Consider the following 23,170-nt stretch of genomic DNA (forward strand, 5'->3'; position numbering starts at 1 on the left):
TTTCCAACCACATGTTTCTCTTCAGTATTGTAGTGTGCCTATGAATGATGAATCTTTTTTTTGTTGCTGACGTTGTTACATTAGCTTGCTATATAATTACATATGTAATGATTGCAGCTTTGAATATGGTAACAAATATCTTTCTGACTCTACAAATTAATTGAATTTCTGGTATTGCATAAGAGGCACACTTTAAAAATAAATCTTTCCTCCATGCTGTAGGGCACCTTTGCAGTTCATAGCCACGTGTACGGGAACTTAGATGCCTTTCAAAATATGGCAGATTTGACCTTGTATGAAACCAAAGTTTAAAAAGTTACATGGTAAATTTCATCCATTGCATGCATTCATTTATCCAAGCAGAGCATAATCCTATGACAGACTGCAGACTATTAAAAATATAAAACATGGGGGAAAATATACATAGATGAGATAAATAGATGATACGTAGATAATACAGATATAGCCCTATATATAGATATATAGATAGCATAGTCCTATGACAGACTAAAGACTATTAAAAATATAAAACATGGGGGGAAGTTATATATATATGTATGTATGTATGAAAACATGGCCCTTACCATCTGGGAGCTTATAGTCTTTTGGGCTGTTTAAAACAGACACAATGCAAAGCGATAGCCATATAGGACAGTACTGATATTCTGTCAAACTGAATGTTACTAGCATGCATTCATTCATTCAATAAATATTTACTGAAAGATTTCTGAACAAAATAGAGGCCAAAGCAGGAAGAAGGGTCTTCAGGTCATAGGGTTTGTGATGCATCTGGAAGGACATATGTAGGATTTGGACTGAGGAGAGGAAAAGGCATTGGGCTTGGAATTGGAGTGAAGTAAAAGCTAATTTTTGCATGAGATCTACATATATACCGAGGTGCACAAGCCCCATCTTGTAGTTGCTCCACATGTACTTTTAAAACTAGTTCATGAACTCAGGTAAATAATACAAAGCCTGGGATGCCAACCTGAGGGATTTGGACTGTAGGCACTGCAGAGCCCTTTAAGGCTTCTGAATGAGGATATGATATGGGAAAACAGTACTATGGGGAAGTAACCCTTTGGAATTTCATTGGATGAAGCAAGAAGGAAAATTGAAAGGCAGTGACAGGAAAACCAGTTAAGCCCATGCTAGTATTGCAGATTAGTGATGAGAACTAGAATGGTGCCATTTGCCATTGGAACAGAATGGAAGGGACAATTTGCTGTAAACCTACGTGCCGAGTAATGTGGTTATTTGTACACACACTGAGTTTTTAATGGAATTTAGTAATTAAATCATTAAATTTAGTAATTAATTTAGTAATTAAATCACAAAAAAGTTATTCATCTACTCTTCTGTTGTTTTTTATTGGAGTATAATTGCTTTACAGTGGTGTGTTAGTTTCTGCTTTATAACAAAGTGAATCAGTTATACATATACATATGTTCCCACATCTCTTCCCTCTTGCGTCTCCCTCCCTCCCACCCTCCCTATCCCACCCCTCCTCATCTACTCTTAAAATTGTTTTTTGTGCATACATTCAGGCATTGTGATTTGTAGATACTTGTTTTAAAGCTTTCAATTGCTTCTCAAGAATCTTTGGTGAGAAAGATACTTGAGTTTCTGTATCTAATTATATCTTCATGGGTCCTAGGGAGAGCATCCTTTTTATAACCGATTTTTTTTTAACGTAGGTATCTAAATGGTTTCAAGTGGATTTGAAAAGCTACAAAAGCCGCAGAGACAAAGCTTGTAGTTCTTCTAGTCATTAAAAAAAATCGAGTCTCTTTCATGAGTTGAACTTTCCACCGATACAGTTCCACGGTTTGGTGTAACGATATGGCTTGTCACTCATGTGATAAAGCACATGGCTGATTACCGTGCTGTAAAATAAGGATAATAGACTTTGCTCAGTACTGAAGACCAGGAAGGAAGCAGAGAAGTTTTTCATCTTGGTAGGTTTCCCTCATTCCAAAGCAGACTGCAGGGTGAGTAATCCTGGAAAAGCAGACACAGGTGAGGTCCAAGTGAGTACACATTTTCTGACAAATCAGGAGGGGTTCTTTCTTTAAAACTGTGGCATAAATGTAATTTTACACTATAGCTGTTTACCATTTTGGTAGCTACATTTTGCCCCACTGTCTAAGAAATCAAACATCCGTGTAAATTGACAATCAAGGCAAGATAACTTTCCTGAATCTTAAATTGAAAATTAAAATTTCTGCTTATTTGCTATTAGTTTTTACATAAGTTATTTTGAATAAGTCAATTTTTCTTTCTCCAGGCATTATGAAAAACCTACGTCTCAGAGTCGTTACCATGGTTATAGGTCTTTATTTTACTGACACAATGACAAACCCATCAAGAAAAAGTATTTTATTCAATTCCGAGTGCCAATGGAACGGATATCTTCTGACAAATTGTTCTTTTGCTGGAAAGCATGAAATACCTGTGGACATATCACAGATGGCAGCCATAGTGGATGTAAGTTCCAGTTTCTTTAGGGTTCTCTTACAAACTCACATGAAAAAAGAAGAATGGAATATAAGACACCTGGACCTCAGTAACAATCTCATATCGAAAATAACCTTAAGCTCTCTTGCACATTTTCGTGCTTTGGAAATATTAAACCTCAGCAACAACGCTATTCGCTCCGTGTCATTGGATCTACTCAGTTTCAAGTCCTTGTGGGTGAAACGCCAGAGAGGCAGCTTGAGAAATGGGCTTCCATTTCTAAAGTTGCTCATTCTTCAAAGAAATAAACTCAGTGACATTCCCAAGGGTAAGTACAATTTTAAAAGATGGACTAGACCAAGAAACAATGAGTATGTGGAGAGCTAATGTTTTATGTCAATAAGAATTCCAGGTTTGTTTTCAGTTTCAAGGAAAGAGCTGAAAGTAAAGCAGTTGGATCAGAGCAAATATAATAAAAGGAGTTTCTTAGTGGAATTTTAAGTTATAATATGTGGAATTTAAAGTCAATGTAATTTAATCTCCCATTGCTATAACTTACATTAATCTTATATGGATTTGTCAAGAGATACTAGGAAGTATTTAAGTACTAAATAATAATGTGTGATTTTAAATTACCTACTTTGATTTATGTATTTTTTTTTACTAATTACAGAAAAGCACTGAGAAATAAGTAGTTCAGATACTTTTAATATGTAACAATGCAAATTAAGTGTTGCCATATTTATAATTTTTATTTTTACAGAATACATTTTACACCTTCTTATCTGGTTTTCCTCCAAATGTAGACTACATATATGCTAATATTATATATAAACTTCCTTATTATCAAATCAAAGTAGGACTCCTTATCAGAACTCCACATACCCTCCTATAAATATAAATTCTCATCCATTCCAGCACTCAATAATCTACATTTTGGAGTTCCTTAACTAATCCACCAATGTTTTATTTAGAAAATGTATCAGATTCATAAGCCAGAGCTTCCTTTTTATATTCAGGAGTGCTAGACAGTTTCCTTTCCCTGTCTATTTTCAGTCTTGGTCACTCTTTGCTAAGTACTTACTTTATATAAGATCTTATGCTAAAAAAAGAAAGTGTAAGGATTTTCTCATTTTTCTCCATCTCAAATTATGCATATTTAGTTTTTCTCATTTTCAGTTCTTTCATTTCATGCTTTTATTTTTTTGTTTTTTCATTTATTTTTTGCTCTTTCTCCAGTATCTTGTTTTAAGCATAATTTTGACTATAATAGCCTGGCAGGTGAAGGGACTACTATTTCAGTCACCACAGCAGCAGAATTGTGTGAGAAGGCCAGGAGTCTTCTCTCCCTGAACTTTCCCATAAAAGCAGTGTATAGTATTTTCAGTGCAAAGTGTAAACTAATTGCGTTTTATTTTATGATTTTTATCATATTGTTCTTATTACAAAAGGATGCCTGTTTTTTGTAAAATATTAGGAATTAAAGAAAAATTTAAAGGGAAACATTAAAGTCCCTCATGTAATATGTATTCTTCAAGTTTATTCTTTATGCCTACATATATATTTTTCTTTCAAAATTGGATTTACTGTCCATAATATTTCATAACATAATTTTATATCACAGAATATTTTGAACATCTTTACATAATTAAGCAATCTCATAAATAATATTTTAAATAGTTGAATAATTTTAATATATTATAATCTGTTCAATCAAACAACATTTAGATTATTTCCATTTTGTTTGCTATAACTCTGACGAACATCATTAAAGCTACACATATCCACATGATATAACTGTGTTTTCTAACGAGTATGGTAGATGTGAATCTCAACCCACAAATTCAAGCGTACTAGAGATATAACCTTCTACTGTTTATAACTCAGCACAGTTTCTGATTCGGAGCCCCCATTTTGCTAGCGTCAGTTGTGGTGGGATGTATGGGTACTTACACTTAACATCAGTTTTTCATGGGCTTTCCTTTATCTTTTCCTAGATTTATACCGCAGCTCTAGAATCTTATACCCTGACAAGGCATCAAAGTGTGTGTGTGTGTGTGTGTGTGTGTGTGTGTGTGTGTGGTGTGTGTCCCTTACCCCCTCTAGCCAGAGAATGTTTCTTTTCAGTCTTTCAGTTTGTAGAAAATTCTTACGTGCTTTTGTTTCTTCAAAACTCTCTATCTAGATCTAGAAATTCCTTTCCTCTAAAGACTCAGGCCTTTGGAAAACAAAAGCCAAAAAGACTTGTAGTCGCCTCTGCTCGCCTCTGCTTTCTGCCTTGCCATGTGCCTCCCCTGGAACAATTAACACAGAGCTTTTACTTACTGCTTGAACAGAGAGAAAGGACACAAGGAAAAGAGAGACAGGTAAAAGCTTAATATGTCAAGATATTATCCCACCATAACAGTAGATAGAGAAACGCTGACTATATCTCCTTAAGGCAGATGAATTCTCCAGAGCTAACTGGAGGTTAGGATGAATACATTTCATGTAAGGACCAGATATCCCTATAAAATGCAGATGCAGTCCCATCCTCCTTTCCCAAGTTAAACTTCTACCTCCCAGAATATCAGGAAATATGTTAAGCTTGCAAAGGAGGGGATAAAAAGATGTGAAATGAGTAAATCCTTTATCTGAAATTCTAATGGAATTCTAGCAAATGGAGAGATGAATGAAACAGATTGATGATGGAGGTCCACTGTAAGCCCTGAATCTAATTGGATGTAATTCAGAGTTCTTTTCTCCATAGCATTTTGGGGTTTGTTTCCCTGTAATCATCATACACTTTCAGTTCTTATTAGGGACTAGAGTCCCCTCTGGCGTCCTGTCCCCATTTTATGATTCTGTGACTATGGCTGGGTAACTCTGACGTTGAAATCCCATTTTCGAGGGAAAAAGCTGGTAAGAGAGGTGCTCCCTGAAATGCCATCCTATTCCTGACCTTTGTTCTTTTTTGATCCCTTTATCCTACGCCTTTTTAAAGGAAATGTCTAGATAATGTAATATTTACTCAGAAGTGTGAGGATTAAAGGAAAGACGTATCTTAAGAACCTAACTTAACACAGTATTTGACATCATAAACAGTAGCTATTAAAATGTGAAAAGTACTTCATAAACTTCTAAAGTACTTTGCAAATATTAGTTCTTATTACTCTTGGCACAAATTGAGAATAACAGTCTTTTAGAAACAAATGATAAATTTGTTTTTGTCCGAATCTCAAGTTATCTTTTAAAATGTTAAATAATTATTGCAGTAGATGTGACTCCTAGCCCACTATAATTCATAAGCAGAGAATCATTTGTATCTATTTACATAGGTGTTTGCACTCATCTAAAGATAATGATTAATTAGAGATTTCTCAGAAAGCAGCAGTCAAGCAATTGGCCTATAGCACCTTTATAAATCATGTTTCACATATCTTAACATGGTGACAGTTTATAGAGCCAGTGAAAAGTTGCTTTGACTGTGGAAAGCCCATTTTTGTAAGGGTGAAAGATCACATTGACTAACCAGTTCAGTGTCAGCTGATTTCCTTTCTTGATGCTGATCAGCTGTGATGTTACCAATAAGCTTCATGTTGGGAAAACACCCAGAGGAGGTACTGGCCAATGCAATTCACAAAACAGAAGCCAGCCATGAATTTAACCTTCATGACCACATTCCTCCCATATTCTTGGAGTACAGCATTAATAATGGAAAAATCAGTTTAAAAAAATTGAGAACAAGGGGATTGGTCTCCAGTTAAACGATCCCACTTTCATCAAACAGTATTTCTGGAGTGCCCACAAAGTGCCTGAAAATGTATCAGCACCAACATCTTACTGAGTTTCCAGTTAGGTTGAAAGACCAGATGTGACAGCCTCACATTAACATACTAAATTCCAGAATCCAAGAGATAAATATGTTGTCAATGAGATGAAATAATACCTGATTTTTGAAACTGGTGGAGGAGAAAAAAACATAACCAGCGTATTGTTGAAAAAAAAGTATATTGTACTCTTCATTTGTAGGGAATTAAACCTTTCATCCTGATTACTGTTTGGATTATGGAAATACCAATAACCAATGTTCTCAAAACCAATTCAGGTTCTAAAGTAACAAAATGAATGTATATCATTAAGCTAAGAGGTCAAGGTCTTTGGCTCACCTATATAAATTTGACCACATGAAGGGGCTGATTTTATGACTCAAATATCTTATCCAGGATCATTCCAGACTCCATTCCAATTCCTAATACTCTTTGAACTTGAAGCCATAACCCTTGAATATCATCATTTTATGTTATCAGATTATCACATTTGGGAGACCACTTAAGAAATTCAGCGTCCAAAGGAATGTTTCTAAGATGGTGTAATGTCTGGGCATGCCCTCTGTGGCCTTTTTTTCTCATAGACACTGAGATAATTTCTTGGAAATAATGAAACTGCCTCTGGCGTTCTAAATGCAAAGGCTTATCAAATCCCTGCCTATGTGATCATCAGAAAGCAGTTCAATAAATAATCCCATCTCCACAAAAGCGCCTCCATATGCCTCTCCCAACATTGGACTCTCTCAAAACATAAAATGTACTCTCTGATGTCCAAGCCCCAGCTCTTAATGCACCTCGCAACCTCTTTCACTCACCTGAATACTCCTCAACATTGATTCGCCATGCAAAATATGTAAAAGAACATATTCTCTTATTGAGAACCACAGCCAAGTGTCATAGAAGAGTTTACCCAAATTTTCCAACTCCATCTTGAGAGACCGCCAAACAAAAAGGTCATTTGCAGGACTCCACTAGTTCTCTTAATAACATTGCACCTTAATTCTCTAAAATTGGAAGTAAAAGGAAAATCTTCACATGGAAGGAGTAACTGAACTTCACAGTCTTAATTCCCTTGTGCAGAAGTTTCCCTTCTTCTTGGGGATCTTAGCTTGATATTAACAAGGGAATCAAATAAGAGGATATTCTTATAACTCTCCATGTTCAAAATCCCCCCCATGCTTGGGCATGTTCTGGTCCCACTCTTCCTAGTTACTCTTTTACTTTATCTTTTATACGCCTTGTATTACTCTATTTGCTTGTGTATTGACCTTAAGCAAGTCACTTAACCTATAAAAGCTTCCTGGTCCTTATCTTTAACTGGAGATAGTGATATATACAGGGTTGATGTGAGGGTTAGAGATAGCATTTGTAAAAACTATAACACACAGAGTGATGACATATATAAAACATCTCTCATTGTACCTCGTACATAACAGGTGCTCAAAAAGTGTTAGTTCTCCTTTAGGGCCATTTGATCAGCCTGAGTATCTAATTCTGTTTCCCATCCTAGTCTTTGCTATAATAGTCATCACCTCCTTGATTTCTGGTACAATGAGTAACCGAAGGTGATTTTCATTCTCTTTCTACAACTGTTCAGAGTTTGTATAAAGTTCAGAGTGCTCACCAACAATCTTGCACTACAGTTCATACTTCTGTAGGCCTGTATAATGTTGGAGACCCCTGATTCTCCATGTTCTGGGTGCTCTGGTCTGTCCTCTGGCTCTCTGAACCACACTGACTTGTGAGACCATCACCACTATCAAGATAACTGTCCATCACCCCCCAGAATTCCCTCATGCCTCTCTGCAGTCGATCTTTCCCACCCATCATCTCTCCCCTGCCCAAGTAGCCACTGATCTTCTTTCTGTCACTATCGATTCATTTGCATTTTCTATAATTTTATATAAATGCAATCGTTCAACACATTCTTTTATTTTTGATGTATCTTCTTTCATTCAGTATAATTATTTTGAGATTCATCCATGTCGTTGTATGTATTAAAAGTGCATTCCTTGTTATTTCTGAGTAGAATTTCATTGTGTGGATACTCTCATTTACCTGTCAGCAGACACTTGGGCTGTCTTTTTTGGTATTACAAATAAAACTGCTAGCTAAAGGGATGGAGAAAGATTCGCCATTAGAGAAACACAAATCTAAGGAAAGGTGGAGTAGCCATATTAATTTCAGACACAGGAGACTTCAGGGATAAAGAAAGCACTACTTAATGATAAAGGGATCAGTTCTTGAAGGGGATATAATAATTCTAATGTGAATACACCTAACAATAGATTGTCAAAATATGTGAGGAAAAACCTGACAGAACTGTACAGAGAAGTGAGCAGATCTGTTACCAAACCTAACTTGTGTCTGCTGGCCCGATGTGCAACAAAGCCCATCTACTGACACCGGGTTGTGGTGAAGGAAAGCACAGACAGCATTTACCTCAGGGTGCCGAGGAAGGAGAACAGGCAACTCATGCTCACATGGCCTGAACTCCTCGATGGTTTTCAGAGAAGAGTTTTTAAAGACAGGGTGAGGGAGAGGGTCACAGGGTGTGTGATCTGCTCATGCGTAATTCTCTGATTGGTTGATGGCAAAGAAACAGGGTGATGTTTCAGGAATCATCAGCCTTCTGGTTCCAACCATGGGGTCTATGTGCTCATGGGGTCAGCCTGCAGTTAACTTCCTCCACCTGGTGGGGTCTTAGTATCTGCAAAACAGCTCAAGACTATGACTCAGGATATTATCTATACCCTTGAGGAGGAACTAAAGGTCTTTTTGACTTTTTTTTATAGCTAAACTATTATTTTTCTCAATTGAAGTATAGTCGATTCACAATGTTGTTCCAATCTCTGCTGTACAGCAAAGGGACTCAGTTATACACTTATATACATTCTTTTCTTATATTCTTTTCCATTATGGTTTATCACAGGATACTGAATATAGTTCCCTGTGCGATACTGTAGGACCTTGTTGTTTATCCATTCTAAAGGTAATAGCTTGCATCTACCAACCCAAAACTCCCCCAGTCTGTCCCTCTCCCTCCCCCACTCTCCCTTGGCAACCACAAGTCTGTTTCTGTTTTGTAGATAGGTTCATTTGTGCCATATTTTAGATTCCACATATAAGTGATATCACGTATTTGTCTTTCTCTTTCTGACTTACTTCACTTAGTATGATAATCTCTAGTTGCATCATGTTGCTGCAAATGGCATTATTTCGTTCTTTTTTATGGCTGAGTAGTATTCCATTGTATATATGTACCACATCTTCTTTATCCATTCCTCTGTCAATGGACATTTAGGTTGCTTCCATGTTTTGGCTGTTGTGAACAGTGCTGCTATGAACACAGGGGGGCATGTATCTTTTTGAATTATAGTTTTGTCCACGTATATTCTCAGGAGTTGGATTGCTGGACCATATGGTCATTCTATTTTTATAAACTATTATTATTTTGTCTTGCTTGACTGTTTTCCTTTGTTTCTACATTTTGTCACTTCTGTGATTGAATTTGCTCTTTGGAACTTGGGGAAGCCCTAGGAGGCTAAAGCTTTTCTACAAATGAGAGGCCAGGGACACAGGGGACTGTCCCTGAGAAGGTCCTGCAAGGTCCAGCTCCATGTCGAATCCACTGTTACAGTTGGAGATTTCAACACCCCCCTGTCCATTGATAGAGACCAAACTAGACATGGTCTCCCTCTCCACTGAACTCCCGGGGTACTTATTCAATTCAATTAAGTACTAGATATGATAGGGACCATGAGCTCACATCCCTGTACAGGTCAGGCAATTATCATGAAAATGTTGAGAAACTTCTTTCATATCAGCTTCTGTGTTGCATTTTTTTCTCAAGACCCATACATTTGCGTATTAAAACACGTAGGAATATTCTTCAGTCCAGAAAGAAATGTATTTTCTCCAGAGCTTATATTCAAAATATTTAACAAGAGGCCTTTAGCCTGGGTTCCCAAGTTGGATGCCTTCTGGCTGTAATGATGAAGCAGAATCGTGCTGGGGGTTGGAGGGGGAAGGGAGAATAGACTAAAGTGCCTAGCGCGGCGGGGCAACACACAGTGGCTCAGCAGCAGCTATTTATGAACCAATATGGAAGTATTTCTCACCAGCATATGCCGGCTGAATCTCAGCCTTGGCTCTCTCTTTTTTTTTTTTTTTTTTTTTTGCGGTACGTGGGCCTCTCGCTATTGTGGCCTCTCCCGTTGCAGAGCACAGGCTCCGGACGCGCAGGCTCAGTGGCCATGGCTCACGGGCCCAGCCGCTCCGCGGCATGTGGGATCTTCCCGGACCAGGGCACGAACCCGCGTTCCCTGCATCGGCAGGCGGACTCTCAACCACTGCGCCACCAGGGAAGCCCTCTCTCATTTTTTTAAACATGCAGGCTTCTTGGCCTATCCTTTGTCTTCCTATTTTTGATAGAGACATCATATTCTTCTATAAGTGCATGCCCCATCCGTAGCAGGCAGCCCTCATTCAGCTCCAGCCAAATATCTTGTGCCGGTTGAGACTTATTTTTCAAGAAAAGCTAGAAATGTACATGTTCGTACTGAATCTTTGATGTTGGCTCAACAACTTTTAAATCTCTGTGCAGGTCAAACACCGTGACTTCTAGCCTATTGAATGTATATTATATATTGGGCATTACAAGTGTTCACAAAGGTGTGAATTCTGCCCTGAAAGGACTAATCATCGGATGGAGAGGCTGACGAACAACAATTATTTTACAGTCAATAGTGGGGGTAAAACTGCTTTATATAACTAACAACTTTTTCTTGTGTGTGTGTCTTATCACGCAACCAGACGCAAAGTTTGTCCGCTGTCTTTGTCCTCAGCACTAAGTACCATGCTCATAATATTTCAACTGAGTTGTCGTCCTTGTGGTCTCTTGCTTAGTCTGCACAGCTGAAATGAGCAAATGAGAACATAGATGTGCAACCATTTCATTTAGGTCATCATGTCTCTGCATAATTAGTCTTACAGTAAGTACTGATCGTTTGCAGATAGTAGACAAGGAATAAACCCTTCTGGAATTGAACCAACCTGATCTGCTATGTAGTCGTTTGTTAAAGACGCAGACTATGTGTTGAGAACAGAGCAGAAGGAAATGTAAAAATGTAGGGCTTCCATGTGAGACTCATGTGGGAACTCAGATTTGGAAGACTGCTACGGCTGGTACATCATTCTCAACCTTTACCTTCAGTGCCAAATGGGCCTCATGGTTACTTCTGGAATCAAGTGAAATACAAAGGCAGAGACCAAAACTCAATTGTATTATTTTGCCGGAAACTAAAACCTCTAGCTCTAACATATTACCTTTGTTATAAAAAAATATTTAAAAAATATTATATTTTTCTTGAGAAAAATAATGCAACACAGAAGCTGATATGAAAGAAGTTTCTTAACATTTTCATGATAATTGCCTGACCTGTACAGGGATGTGAGCTCATGGTCCCTCATGGTCCCTATTTTATATTTAAAAAATATAAAAAAAATAGTTATAATATCAACGATAAGTAGTTAAAGGATACAGCTACAAAATAGAAGGAGGACATCTTAAAAGGGGAAGAATTCATCCATGTAAATAAAGTATCAAAACAACTTTTTTCCTCTATAACCATAACAAGATCATCCAGTTTTACCCATAGTTCAATCAAATAAGCAAGTATCATATTTACCGTTTCATTCAATCAAGGTTAGATTTTTGATTGATGCTTTTATTATAAAATTAGTACATGTTCATTCAAAGGAAGAATTCAAAAGTGTATAAAATCGAAGCATAGTTTCACCTCCCTCCGCCATCCTACTTCTAAGTGTAGCTACCACTGGTAGCTTAGTTCATCTCCTTCCAGGCCTTCTTCTCTGCTCGCTTGAAACATGTGTGTATGTTTGCATGTGGCCTTTTTTTCCCGAGAACATTGGAATTATACTCTACTTTCCTGCAACTTAACTTTTCCTTCCTGTTCAGTTATTTCAGGTTGATCTATCCCATTCTCTTTTAAGACTACACAGTATTTTGTAGTATTGATATAGCCATCCTTTGCCCATTTCTCTGTCGTGAACCATTTAAGTTGTGTCCAGTTTTCCACCATTACAGACAATGCTGCAGTAAGTACCACCAATTTATATTTCAAGTTGCTTTTTAATTTTAACAGGGCTGTGGAAACTGAAGTCATTACAGAGTTTGGATCTGTCATTCAATGGGATAACGCAAATTGGTTTGTCTGATTTTCATAACTGCCTGCAACTAGAAAGCCTCCATTTAAAGAGCAACAAGATATTCAGAATTCATCCAGAAGCCTTCAAGGACCTAAAAAAATTACAGGTTAGAAAATAGTGTTTATAATATTTCTAATATGCAGAACTATAGGCAATTCTATTAGAAGAATACTTCCATTGAAGAGTTTCTTCATGCCCAGTAGTACTGGCTACCAATCAAAAAATATAAGTCTATTTTAAGATGCCCCTAAAAGAGCTGAAGTCTCTCTCTTGCCTCAAAAATCCAAGGCCTCAGTAGTGGACATGAATGTGGACATTTTATTTGAACATGTAGGCTCAGCAGCAAGGATTGGTTCATTATTTTTCCTAAATCTAATTAAACCCAACTCCAAGCTTCCAATTACCAGTTGGCAAGAAATTAAATCTCAGTTATTAGCAAGGCTCCCTCCCTGAACTACAAGGTCAGTCAAAGGTCCCTCGGGTTTTATGCAATTTGGGACTATATGGGCCTAAATGGGCTCTACACCCCATAGAGCCCAGGACCACATGGGCCTCTGAAGGCCAAGTGACCCTGATGCTTCCACACCAAAATTGGGCACAGAATGGTACAAATCATAATGATACCAACTCATCTTTGCCTCCCACTTACCACGTGCCACACGCAGTTCTAAACATCAGAGCCAGGTTGGGGGGATCGACGTCACATTTTGGAGGCATGGTGCCTGTCTCTTGGGCACCCTGCAGTGAATCTCACCGAGGTCCTGACAGCTGGGAGTGTGAGTAACCCCTAGAGCCCTGCTCCAGCTTTGCCAGCTTCAGCCCCGTCTCCTCCTAGCCCCTTCCTCCTCTCTCCTCCTCTATGGGGAGATATTGTAGAATCTCCCCTCAGTGCTCCTTTAGAAACACCAGGACCTAGAGATGGCTTAGGCGAAGCTTGAAGCCCCTGTCCCCATAACCTGCACCACACACCCCCATTCTTTATATAGGCCAGTATCATCCAATAAAGCATAACGTGGGCCACATATGTAACTTTAGATGTTCTCGGTAACTAGATTTAAGAAGTAAAAATAAGCAGGTGAATTTAATTTTACTAATATATTTTGTAACCCAATATATCCAGATATTATCTTTTACACATGTAGTCAATGTAAAAATTATTAATGAGATATTTTCCATTCTCTTTTTTCATACTAAGTCTTCAAAGCCCTGTGTGTATAGCTGATGCTTGGTATCCAAGGGGATTGGTTCCAGGACCCCCATGGGTACCAAAATCTGTGGATCCTCAAGTCCCTTATGTAAAATGGCATAGTACTTGCGTATAACCTAAACACATCCTCCCATATACTTTAAATCATCTCTAGATTACTTATAATAATACAATGTAAATGCTATGTAAATACAATGTAAGTGCTATGTAAATAGTTGCCTGTGCAGGACAAATTCAAGTTTTGCTTTTTGGAACAGTCAGCATTTTTTTTTTTTTAAACTATTTTCTGTCCATGGTTGGTTGAATCTGAGAATGCAGAAACCACAGATATGGAGGGCAGACTGTATCTTACCCTTACGGCACATCCCAGTTTGGACTAGCCATAGCATAGCTGCAAGACAAATGCCCAACCTCGCCCCTGCCCCTTTCAACCGGAATGGCCCTCCAAGCCCGTCCTCTCTCGGAGACTAGTGACGCAGCGGTGAGGGAGGTCGACTCTGCAGCCAGCTGCCTGAGTTTAAACCTAGGCTCTGCCCCTCACCAGCCACACGATCTTGGGTAAGTTACCGAATCACTCTGTGCCTCAGTTTTCTCATCCGTAAAAGGGAGGTAAGTTGTTTCCTTCTTCATAGAGTTTTGTGAGAATTAAATGTTTTAATCTATAGACTGTGCTTTGAACAGTAGTTGGAATACAGTAAGCCCTTTATAAATGTAGACTACGTATAGAAATTCTAAAGTGGTTGCGACGCCCTACTCTTTTTTTTTTTTTTTTTTTTTTTGCGGTACGCGGGCCTCTCACTGCTGTGGCCTCTCCCGTTGCGGAGCACAGGCTCAGGACGCGCAGGCTCAGCGGTCATGGCTCACGGGCCCAGCCGCTCCGCAGCATGTGGGGTCCTCCCAGACCGGGGCACGAACCCGTGTCCCCTGCATCCGCAGGTGGACTCTCAACCACTGCGCCACCAGGGAAGCCCAGCTCTACTATTTTAACATACAAATCTGATTGTAAGCTTTCACGACAAGGGCCTGGCCCCTGCTTGCCCCCCCAGCCTCATTTCAAGCCACCCTCCCCTTGCTGACTGCATTCCTGCCTAGTTTTCACCCCAAGCCCTCCCCTATTGCTGATCCTTTTGCCTGGAAGAGCTAACTCTTACTACTCCTCAAGGAAGCCTTCCCTGGGTCTCCAGATTGAATTAGTTTCCCTTTATACACAGGTATAGTAGACTATGCTTTTTCCATATTGCGCGTATGGAAACTGAAATTATTTCATTCTAGGTATGGCTTAGCCATTAATGCCTATATCCCCATAACCCTTCTACCAGACGGTGAGCTCTTTGAGGACATACATCATGTCTATTTTGTTTTCTAATGCTTAACATATGTCCAGTACATACCATGTATTTACAAACACTTGTTGAATAAACAAAGGAACGAACGGCTAGATAATGATCATGGATAGGTGTATTAGTTATCTATTGCTGAGGTCAGCAATCCAGGCAAGGCTTGCCTGGGGCCTCTGCTGAAGGTGTCTCAAGAGGCTGCAGGCAAACCATGGAGGGCAGGTGGGCGACGAGCAGGCCCAGGGGCCGGGAGGCTGCGGGCAGTGGCGCTGTGCCCGACGCAGCCAGAGAGGCCCCGAGACGCCGAGCAAGAGGAGGTACAACGTGTGGCTCCCACCGGCCCGGATCAAGAAGATCGTGTAGACGGATGAAGAGATTGGGAAGGTGGCGGCGGCTGTGCCTGTCATCCTCTGTCGGACGCTCGAGCTTTTCCTGGAGTCACCGTGGAAGAAAGCCTGCCGGTGACCCAGTCCTGAAACGCCAAGACCGTGACCACATCCCACCGGAAGCAGTGCACTGAGCTGGAGCCGCAGTTTGACTTCTTGAAGGATCTGGTGGCATCCGTGCCTAACATGTAGGGGGATGGGGAAGACAACCACATGGGTGGGAACAAGGGTCCCCGCAGGGGCCGGAAGCCAGGAGGCAGCAGCCGGAAGAATGGTGGGATGCGAAGCAGAGGCAAAGACAAGAAGCTGTCAGGGACAGGCTCACAGCAGGAGGATGTCTGAGGATACAGATACTGACGGGGAAGAAGAGACACCACTGCCCCCATCCCAGGCCAGCCACCTCCCTGCCCACTTCCAGAGCCCCCCTGACACCCTTCATGCCCTTCACCTCGACTCTGCCTCTGCCCCCAGCACCCCACCCCCTGGGCCCCTCAGCACCTGAGGCAGAGGATGAAGAGGATTACGACTCCTAGTGCCCTCTGCCCCCCAGGCCACACCCGCTTTTAGCTGGGTTTAGTTGCTTTGGGGGAGAGAGAGAAGTTAGAGCTGTTCTTAAGTTTATTATCGGATGAATGGATAAAGAAGATGTGGCACATATATACAATGGAATATTACGCCGCCATAAAAAGAAACGAAATTGAGCTATTTGTAGTGAGGTGGATAGACCTAGAGTCTGTCATACAGAGTGAAGTAAGTCAGAAAGAGAAAGATAAATACCGTATGCTAACACATATATATGGAATTTAAGGGAAAAAAATGTCGTGAAGAACGTAGGGGTAAGACGGGAATAAAGACACAGACCTACTAGAGAATGGACTTGAGGATATGGGGAGGGGGAAGGGTAAGCTGTGACAAAGTGAGAGAGTGGCATGGACATATATACACTACAAACGTAAGGTAGATAGCTAGTGGGAAGCAGCCGCATAGCACAGGGAGATCAGCTCAGTGCTTTGTGACCACCAAGAGGGGTGGGATAGGGAGGGTGGGAGGGAGACGCAAGAGGGAGGAGATATGGGGATATATGTATATGTATAGCTGATTCACTTTGTTATAAAGCAGAAACTAACACACCATTGTAAAGCAGTGATACTCCAATAAAGATGTAAAAAAATAAAAATTTTTAAAAAGTTTATTAATAAAATAATAATAAAAGGGGGGAAAGAAGGCTGCAATCAAGGTGTTGGCCAGGGCTGGAGTCTCACCTGAAGGCCCAGCTGAAGAAGGATCCACTTCCAAGCTCATGTGGTTGTTGGCAGGATTCAGTTCCACGTGGGCTACTGGGCTTCGGGCGCCATTCCTTACTGGCTATCAGCCTAAGCCTGCCCTCAGTTCTGTGCCATGTGGACCTCCCCACAGGGCAGTTCACAGCATGGCAGCTCGCTTCAGAGCCCGAAGGAGAGAGTCTGCTAGCAAGAACATCACAGTCTTATGGAATGTAATCGTGGAAGGGACATCCATTGCTTTTGCCATGGTCTGTCGGTTAGAAGAGAGGCACAGGTCTTGCCTGTACTCAAGGGGAGGAGATGACCCAGATGGTGTGAATATGGGGGCAGGTTATTGGGGACCTGTCTGCCGTCGTAGTTATCAGAGCAGACGAGAAAGTCCACTTAACTTGGCAGTGCTCTCGGTTCACCACAAACAGGCCGTCAGATTGCCTGGGAACCTCATTTAGCATATTGTATACTGATTATATTTGTATGTGCAATTTCCCTATGCCTGTTTTATTTCCTGTGCATTTTCATTGTGCTTTATAAGTCTTCTGCAGCTCACAGGTCATAGATGCTACAGGCAAACTAAAAAACAAGCCCAAGAATGTTCTGAATCATCTGTAATCCTAAATTACCTGAGCCGCCCAGAATCATACAATTTCTCCTTCTCTATTAACCCTTCTGCCTGTTCAGCAATAACTCTAAAAACTTCTTTGGGAACATGATGAGCATATTTGGTACCAGAAAGTCGAATATTAACATGGATGTAGTTGGGTTTTTTTCCAGGAGACGTATTTAATACTTGCATTTTATATTACATGTCTTTCCACGTGGAAATCTTTTCAGAAACCAGATAGATTTCTCAAAGCATAAATTCATCATCATGTGGAGGTAGAATGAAATGTTTCACTGGCATTTCAAATAAGCATTCCTTCTCCTCTGCCATTCTTCTTAGAGCAGTGATCGTTAGCAACATTATATGCTTCTCCCAATCTTTCTATAACGTACACTCCTTTCAAATGACAGTGGATGGCCACTTCTTTAGCCAAATTGGACTATTCTGTTTTAATCTTTTCTCAGAAATGATTCCTCCTGCATCATTTGATTAGCTTTCTGTCCTCTCTTCTGTGTTGCTTTTAGTTTCGTGATTTATAATATAACAGCTGCTAGGATGGGGAAAAAAATGCAGACATGCACTAAGAAGAAAATACCCTAAAAAACATTAGAATATTTCACCCTTTTGTTGAGGCGGGGGTACATAGAAAACTATTGATCCTAGTCAAGGCCAGGCCAAAGCAAAGTTTTGTGGGGGTTTCTTTTTCCTTCCTGGTCCCAGTCTCCTACTTCCTATTTTTGACAGCCTTCCCTTGGGAGTCAAGAGTGCTTGGTTACTCAACAGTGCAAAGGTCCCCCTCACTACTGAGTCTTGGTTATGGTGCTGTTTGAGTGTTTGTCTGAGTAAAAGCTCTTTTCAGGAATTTATATAACCCAAGATTCCAGTGCTGCTTTTTCTCTGATGTTTATTAAACAATTGACCTGAATCACATTCAGCCTCCATGGTTTTCATCCATGGCCCTCTTTGTTACTTTTCAGCAAGGTTTGCGTTTATGATTTTCTCCCAAACCCCATGACCCCACTCTGGTGGCTCACGCTCCGGGCCTCCTCTGTGCATCCCTTCACTCCAGTGCAGTGGGAGCTCAGGCTCCGAGAGGCTGTGTTCTGGAGTGGAAGGCACACAGCTACGGAGCCAGATCAGATCTCAGCTCTGCCATTCACTCATTCATTCATTCATTCGTTCGTTCCTCCATTATTTTCTGCGCACCTGGTACCAAGCCTCAGGAGTAGGGATTATATGGGATATACTGTGACCTAGCCCAGTTTCCTCCTCTGTAAAAAGGGGGAAATGACAAAGTTGTTGGGAGGAATAGACATAATGCATGTAAAGCACCCAGGAGGATGCCTGGTACACAGCAACGCTCTGCAAATGGTAGCTAGAGCTACACCTAACTATGCTGTCCTGGCCACATCACACCACCGCCATATCCAGCTTCACAGATCCTACTCTGTGTTTTTAGAGTCACTGAGTCCTTTTTGTTCCCCAGTTTCCCCTTCATTTCTGATGAGACTAGGAAAATTAGTCATTTTGCTTATACTGAATAGCCATGGATGCAGGGAAATGTACTATTACCTTTAAGATAATACTTGATGCAAAAGAGCTCTCTTTGCCACTTTTAGTCAACCACAGTTCTTCTGGGCTCTCTGTCCTCATCATCCAGTATCTCCTGCCACGTTCAAGATCACAGTGCTTCTAGACATTCGAGACCTGATCTCTAATTCCAGACCTTGACAACAACGGGGAGTCTAGGTTATATTGAACAGTACAAATCACAGTTCATAGGAAAGAAGGAAGGGAAAGTGATGGGGCATCTAATACAGGCACCATACTTAAAGTTTTCACATACATTTAATCCTCAGAACAACCCTGGGAGGTAGGCTCCTTGAGAGTCAACAATTTGCCAAGTCTCACAGAGTCCTTAGGGGCAGAGCAGAGAATTAAACCCAGTATTCTGACTCTGAAATCAGTGCTAAATTCGTATGGCTTCCATAGAGATATAGACAGTATCTGTAACTAGTTTATTTTGTCTCCACATGTCTTTATTCACAGACTGTCCTCAATTTGTTTCTTCTCAAGCAGGTTGTAGACCTCAGCAACAATGCTCTGACCGCCATTCTGCCGATGATGATCGTGGCTCTGGAACTTCCCCACCTGGAGGCTGACTTGGCTGTTAACCAGTGGCAGTGTGACTATAGCGTGGAAGTCTTCCAAAATGTTATTTCTGAATCCTGGAGAAAAAAGTGGAATGCAATTTGCAACAAGTCTGTTGGTAAGTCAGTAGTGCCTCTTCTCTCAGAAATGGTTCCATTTAAACAGAAAAGAGACATGAAAAATTTAGTCTCATTTGAAACAATGACAGTCCCCCCAGAAGCAAGAGTGCTGATCTATGGCATTAATCATCCTTGGGCTGTATCACAGAAAAATCATTGGTACCTAACTGTTCTCCTCAGTTCATGAACGAGTTTCTTCACGTGGTCAGAGAAACCTAGTTCAGCTAGCTCAGAAATCACTGGCTTTGGTCAAAACCAGAAATTTCACAAAGAGAGAATTTTTCCCTAAAGCCCCCAAATGTCATATTTTTTATCCCAAATATTAATAAAATAACTGATCAAAGAAAGGACTTCTAAAACTTGAAACATAATTATTTAAAATGCTGGCTAACCCTCTGAAAGTATAATCCTACAATACACAAAACACACATATTTCAAAAGTATATTTTTCTTTGATTTGTTCCCTGCCACTCTCCCAAACTGCTAGAATATGTTACTGCAACTGAATATTTTGGAAAGCTTCCCCCCCACACGCACACTATTAACTATCTTGGCTAATTCTCAAACTCTTAACTGGGGGGGGGGGGGGAAAGAGTCATTTTTTAAAAAGTGAGTCCTGGCCTCTGTTCTATTCAGGACTGCTATTCAGTAGAGACATGGCCACGCTTACCAGGTTTAGGAGAAATCCATGAAGATTAGAGAGAAGTCTTAATGGTGTCAGCCACACTTGGTTCATCGCCCTGTGAGAGCCACACGGGCATTCCGAGTGTGGAGGGCAGAATGTCAGGAGCCAGCAGAGAAACCCGAATATTTTTGCCGTTTGCCAGCACCGAGGAATGGTGAGGAAGTGATATAGCAAACACAGGTGTGGCCAAGGCCGATTTTTGCAGAGGGTTGATGGAATGTTCTCGTAAATGTGTGTAAGGGAAGGCTGTGGAGAAAGGAGGAGCAATGTGGCTGTCCCTACAGACTGGCTTCCTTTCTCCTGTGGGCAGCAGTCAGTCAGGAAGCCTAAGAAACACAGTCTCCCGGGCCTGGGAGCAGCAGACCCGAGCCTGAGAGCCTCACGTAAGCGTGCACAGAGCCTGCCACATGCTGTTGGCATCGACAACCGATCAAGCAATCAGTCAGTAAAGCTGCTAATCGTGTAATACCCACTTTAAATCTAGCTAGACGAGGACTGAGGACTCACAGATTATTTTTATTTATTTATTTATTTATTTATTTATTTTTTATTTATGCTTTTTTTTTGCGGTACGCGGGCCTCTCACTTTTGTGGCCTCTCCCGTTGCGGAGCACAGGCTCCGGACGCGCAGGCTCAGCGGCCATGGCTCACGGGCCCAGCCGCTCCGCGGCATGTGGGATCTTCCCGGACCGGGGCACGAACCCTTGTCCCCTGCATCGGCAGGCGGACTCTCAACCACTGTGCCACCAGGGAAGCCCACAGATGCTTTTTAAACCACTGGAATCTCATTCCCGTGTCGACTCAGCGTGTGCTTTTACCCCCACTCTCAGGGAAGGAGGAGGCATACTGGTGGACGCCCACAAGGCGCGTGTCCAGAGAGACCCACCTTCCTCGCACTAATCTGAATCATACGAGAAGCCTCGCGACGAGCACAGCTGAGAGGCCCTGGGAAGTGCGCTTTTCCACTCTGCGCAAGAAGGACCCTGCGGGCTCTGACACCAGTGACAGGGAGAGGCGGCTGCCAGGAAGGGTTAGGAGCACCGGGGATGTGCAAGCTGCTGGCAGAAGGGAGGACGCTTCCCAGGACCTGGTCCTGGCCGTCTGTCTGTCAGTGTCCATCACGTTCTTCGTGGCTTTCTGCCTGGGGGCTTTTGCGAGGCCTTATGTGGACAGACTGTGGCAACAGAGATGCCGGAAAAAAAGTCCAGGTTCAGGGAACGTGTATTCAAACCAGGGCTTCTACGATGAGATCAAAGCTGTAGGGAACATGGAGCGGCCAAGGATGGATCTGCGCCAAACTTTCCACGATCCAAACCTCTGTGAGAACCAAGCCCCACCCGCGGCTGTCACTCCTGCGAGAACGCTGGCGCCGAGCAGAAAGGAGGCTGGCGGCGGGCAGGGCGGAGAACGATGCGGGGACCACACCGGGGCAGGAAGCGGGAAGGATAACGCGCTCCCAAATCACGGTGCAGCCTGGCCCGTTCTCCGCGGATGGCCGAATGCTGATGACACCCAACTAATGCCGGCGGGACAGGACTGCATCTACAGGTATGATATTCCTGGAGAAGTAAATTATGACACTGTGGCCGGGGAAGCTTCCCTCGGTGAGCGATCAGTGGGCATCCCTGCCGTGGCTGCCAGGTTACAGACAAGCCCTGGCTCAATCTGTGAGGATTCCAACGAATTAGGCCCACCCATCCCCAGGGAAATGACCACGCCTCTCTCCCAAATGGTGGCTCGTGCGAAAGCTCTGAGGACTGGAGAGAAGGAGGGGAGAGGGGGCAGTCCACACTGCCCTTCGGAGTTTTCTAAGGAGAATGTGCTAAGCGCACAGCAGCAAAGGCTCGAGGGCGCCAGTGACGAGGAAGAGCCCCTCGCCCACTACGGAGCGGCCACGCTCAGTGACCCGGGAGCCACGGACCCGTCCCCACCCGTCTTCACTCCGGGGTGGGGTCATGACCTGCATGTGACTCCTGCTAGCAAGGAGCTAGCACAAAAGGACACGCCTGACGCTCAGTACGAGCTGGACACCGATTCTGACGAAGGGTCTTTATTTACTCTAAGTTCAACAAGTTCAGAAGACTGGAGAAGTGTGGCTGACGCAGAGGCACATGGTGAGGAGAACTGCAGAGCCAACGAGCCCCTGGGGGATGAGGACTCAGGGGAGAGGAGGGACAATGTCGTGTCATTAGAGAGTCTTGAGGACAGCATCGCCTTCCAGAAGATTCTGGGGCAATGTGAGAATCAGGAACATCATTCTGGAAAAACTCTCATTTCTGATCCAGACTACGGTTTGGACGCGACTCATCCGGAAAGTGGCTCTAACACCAATAGATTTGAGGATCCGTTGACCTTACCCAGGTCACTGGGCAACAGTCCTTGCAGTGATGAGATCCCAGGCGTGTCCATTGACGACTATGTCACAGCTCTTCAATCCAAGGCAGCAGAGTGGCAATGCTCACTCAGAGACTTGGAGTTTTCAAATGTAGATGTTTTACCACAAACGCCAACATGTTCTGCTGAAGTCCCCTCAGATCCTGATGAGAGTGCCTGTGGTGAAGGAGATGCAGGCATTTGTAAATATGAACCTTACGTTCAGGGAGTAGACACAGCTCAAAGCAATATTCCTTCCAAGATCGCTGTGGGGAAAAACTTAAGACCCTCACGACAAGTTTCTGAAGAGGACAACATGAATGGGCACTGATGAGGGGTTCGTGTGTCCTTGTGAGGACAGTGATTCCAGAAAGGTTATAAGCCAAACACAGTTATTACACTCCTCTGGTGACGAACCAGATCTTCAGTGTGAAAGGGGGTGGGGTGGTGGGAGGGGTATTTTGAAGATGGTGTCAAGAGCCAGGTACCACTATGACAGATGCTTCCAAATGAAACCAGTTCACTAAGAAC

The 23,170-nt window shown here is 42.1% G+C and overlaps 1 protein-coding gene and 1 pseudogene across 1 annotated transcript; both read left to right on the forward strand.

The window, feature by feature from the left end:
- Positions 1-2,264: 2,264 nt before the first annotated feature.
- On the forward strand, positions 2,265-22,970 carry LRRC66 (leucine rich repeat containing 66). The gene is made up of 4 exons (XM_060011747.1): positions 2,265-2,785; positions 12,434-12,603; positions 19,391-19,580; positions 21,097-22,970. The coding sequence occupies exons 1-4, from the start codon at positions 2,293-2,295 to the stop codon at positions 22,968-22,970; spliced, it is 2,727 nt and encodes a 908-aa protein (XP_059867730.1). The 5' UTR covers positions 2,265-2,292.
- On the forward strand, positions 14,141-15,960 carry LOC132425650 (dr1-associated corepressor-like; annotated as a pseudogene).
- Positions 22,971-23,170: the final 200 nt, after the last annotated feature.

This window comes from Delphinus delphis, chromosome 5 (genome assembly GCF_949987515.2).
Source record: "Delphinus delphis chromosome 5, mDelDel1.2, whole genome shotgun sequence".
Taxonomy (NCBI): domain Eukaryota; kingdom Metazoa; phylum Chordata; class Mammalia; order Artiodactyla; family Delphinidae; genus Delphinus; species Delphinus delphis.

Excerpts from the sequence above, each read along its gene's own strand:
- LRRC66 (XM_060011747.1), top strand. The coding sequence starts at position 2,293 with ATGAAAAACCTACGTCTCAGAGTCGTTACCATGGTTATAGGTCTTTAT. Across the intron at positions 2,786-12,433 it reads ACTCAGTGACATTCCCAAGG|GGCTGTGGAAACTGAAGTCA; the intron begins GTAAGTACAATT and ends TAATTTTAACAG. Across the intron at positions 19,581-21,096 it reads AATTTGCAACAAGTCTGTTG|GGAAGGAGGAGGCATACTGG; the intron begins GTAAGTCAGTAG and ends CCCCACTCTCAG.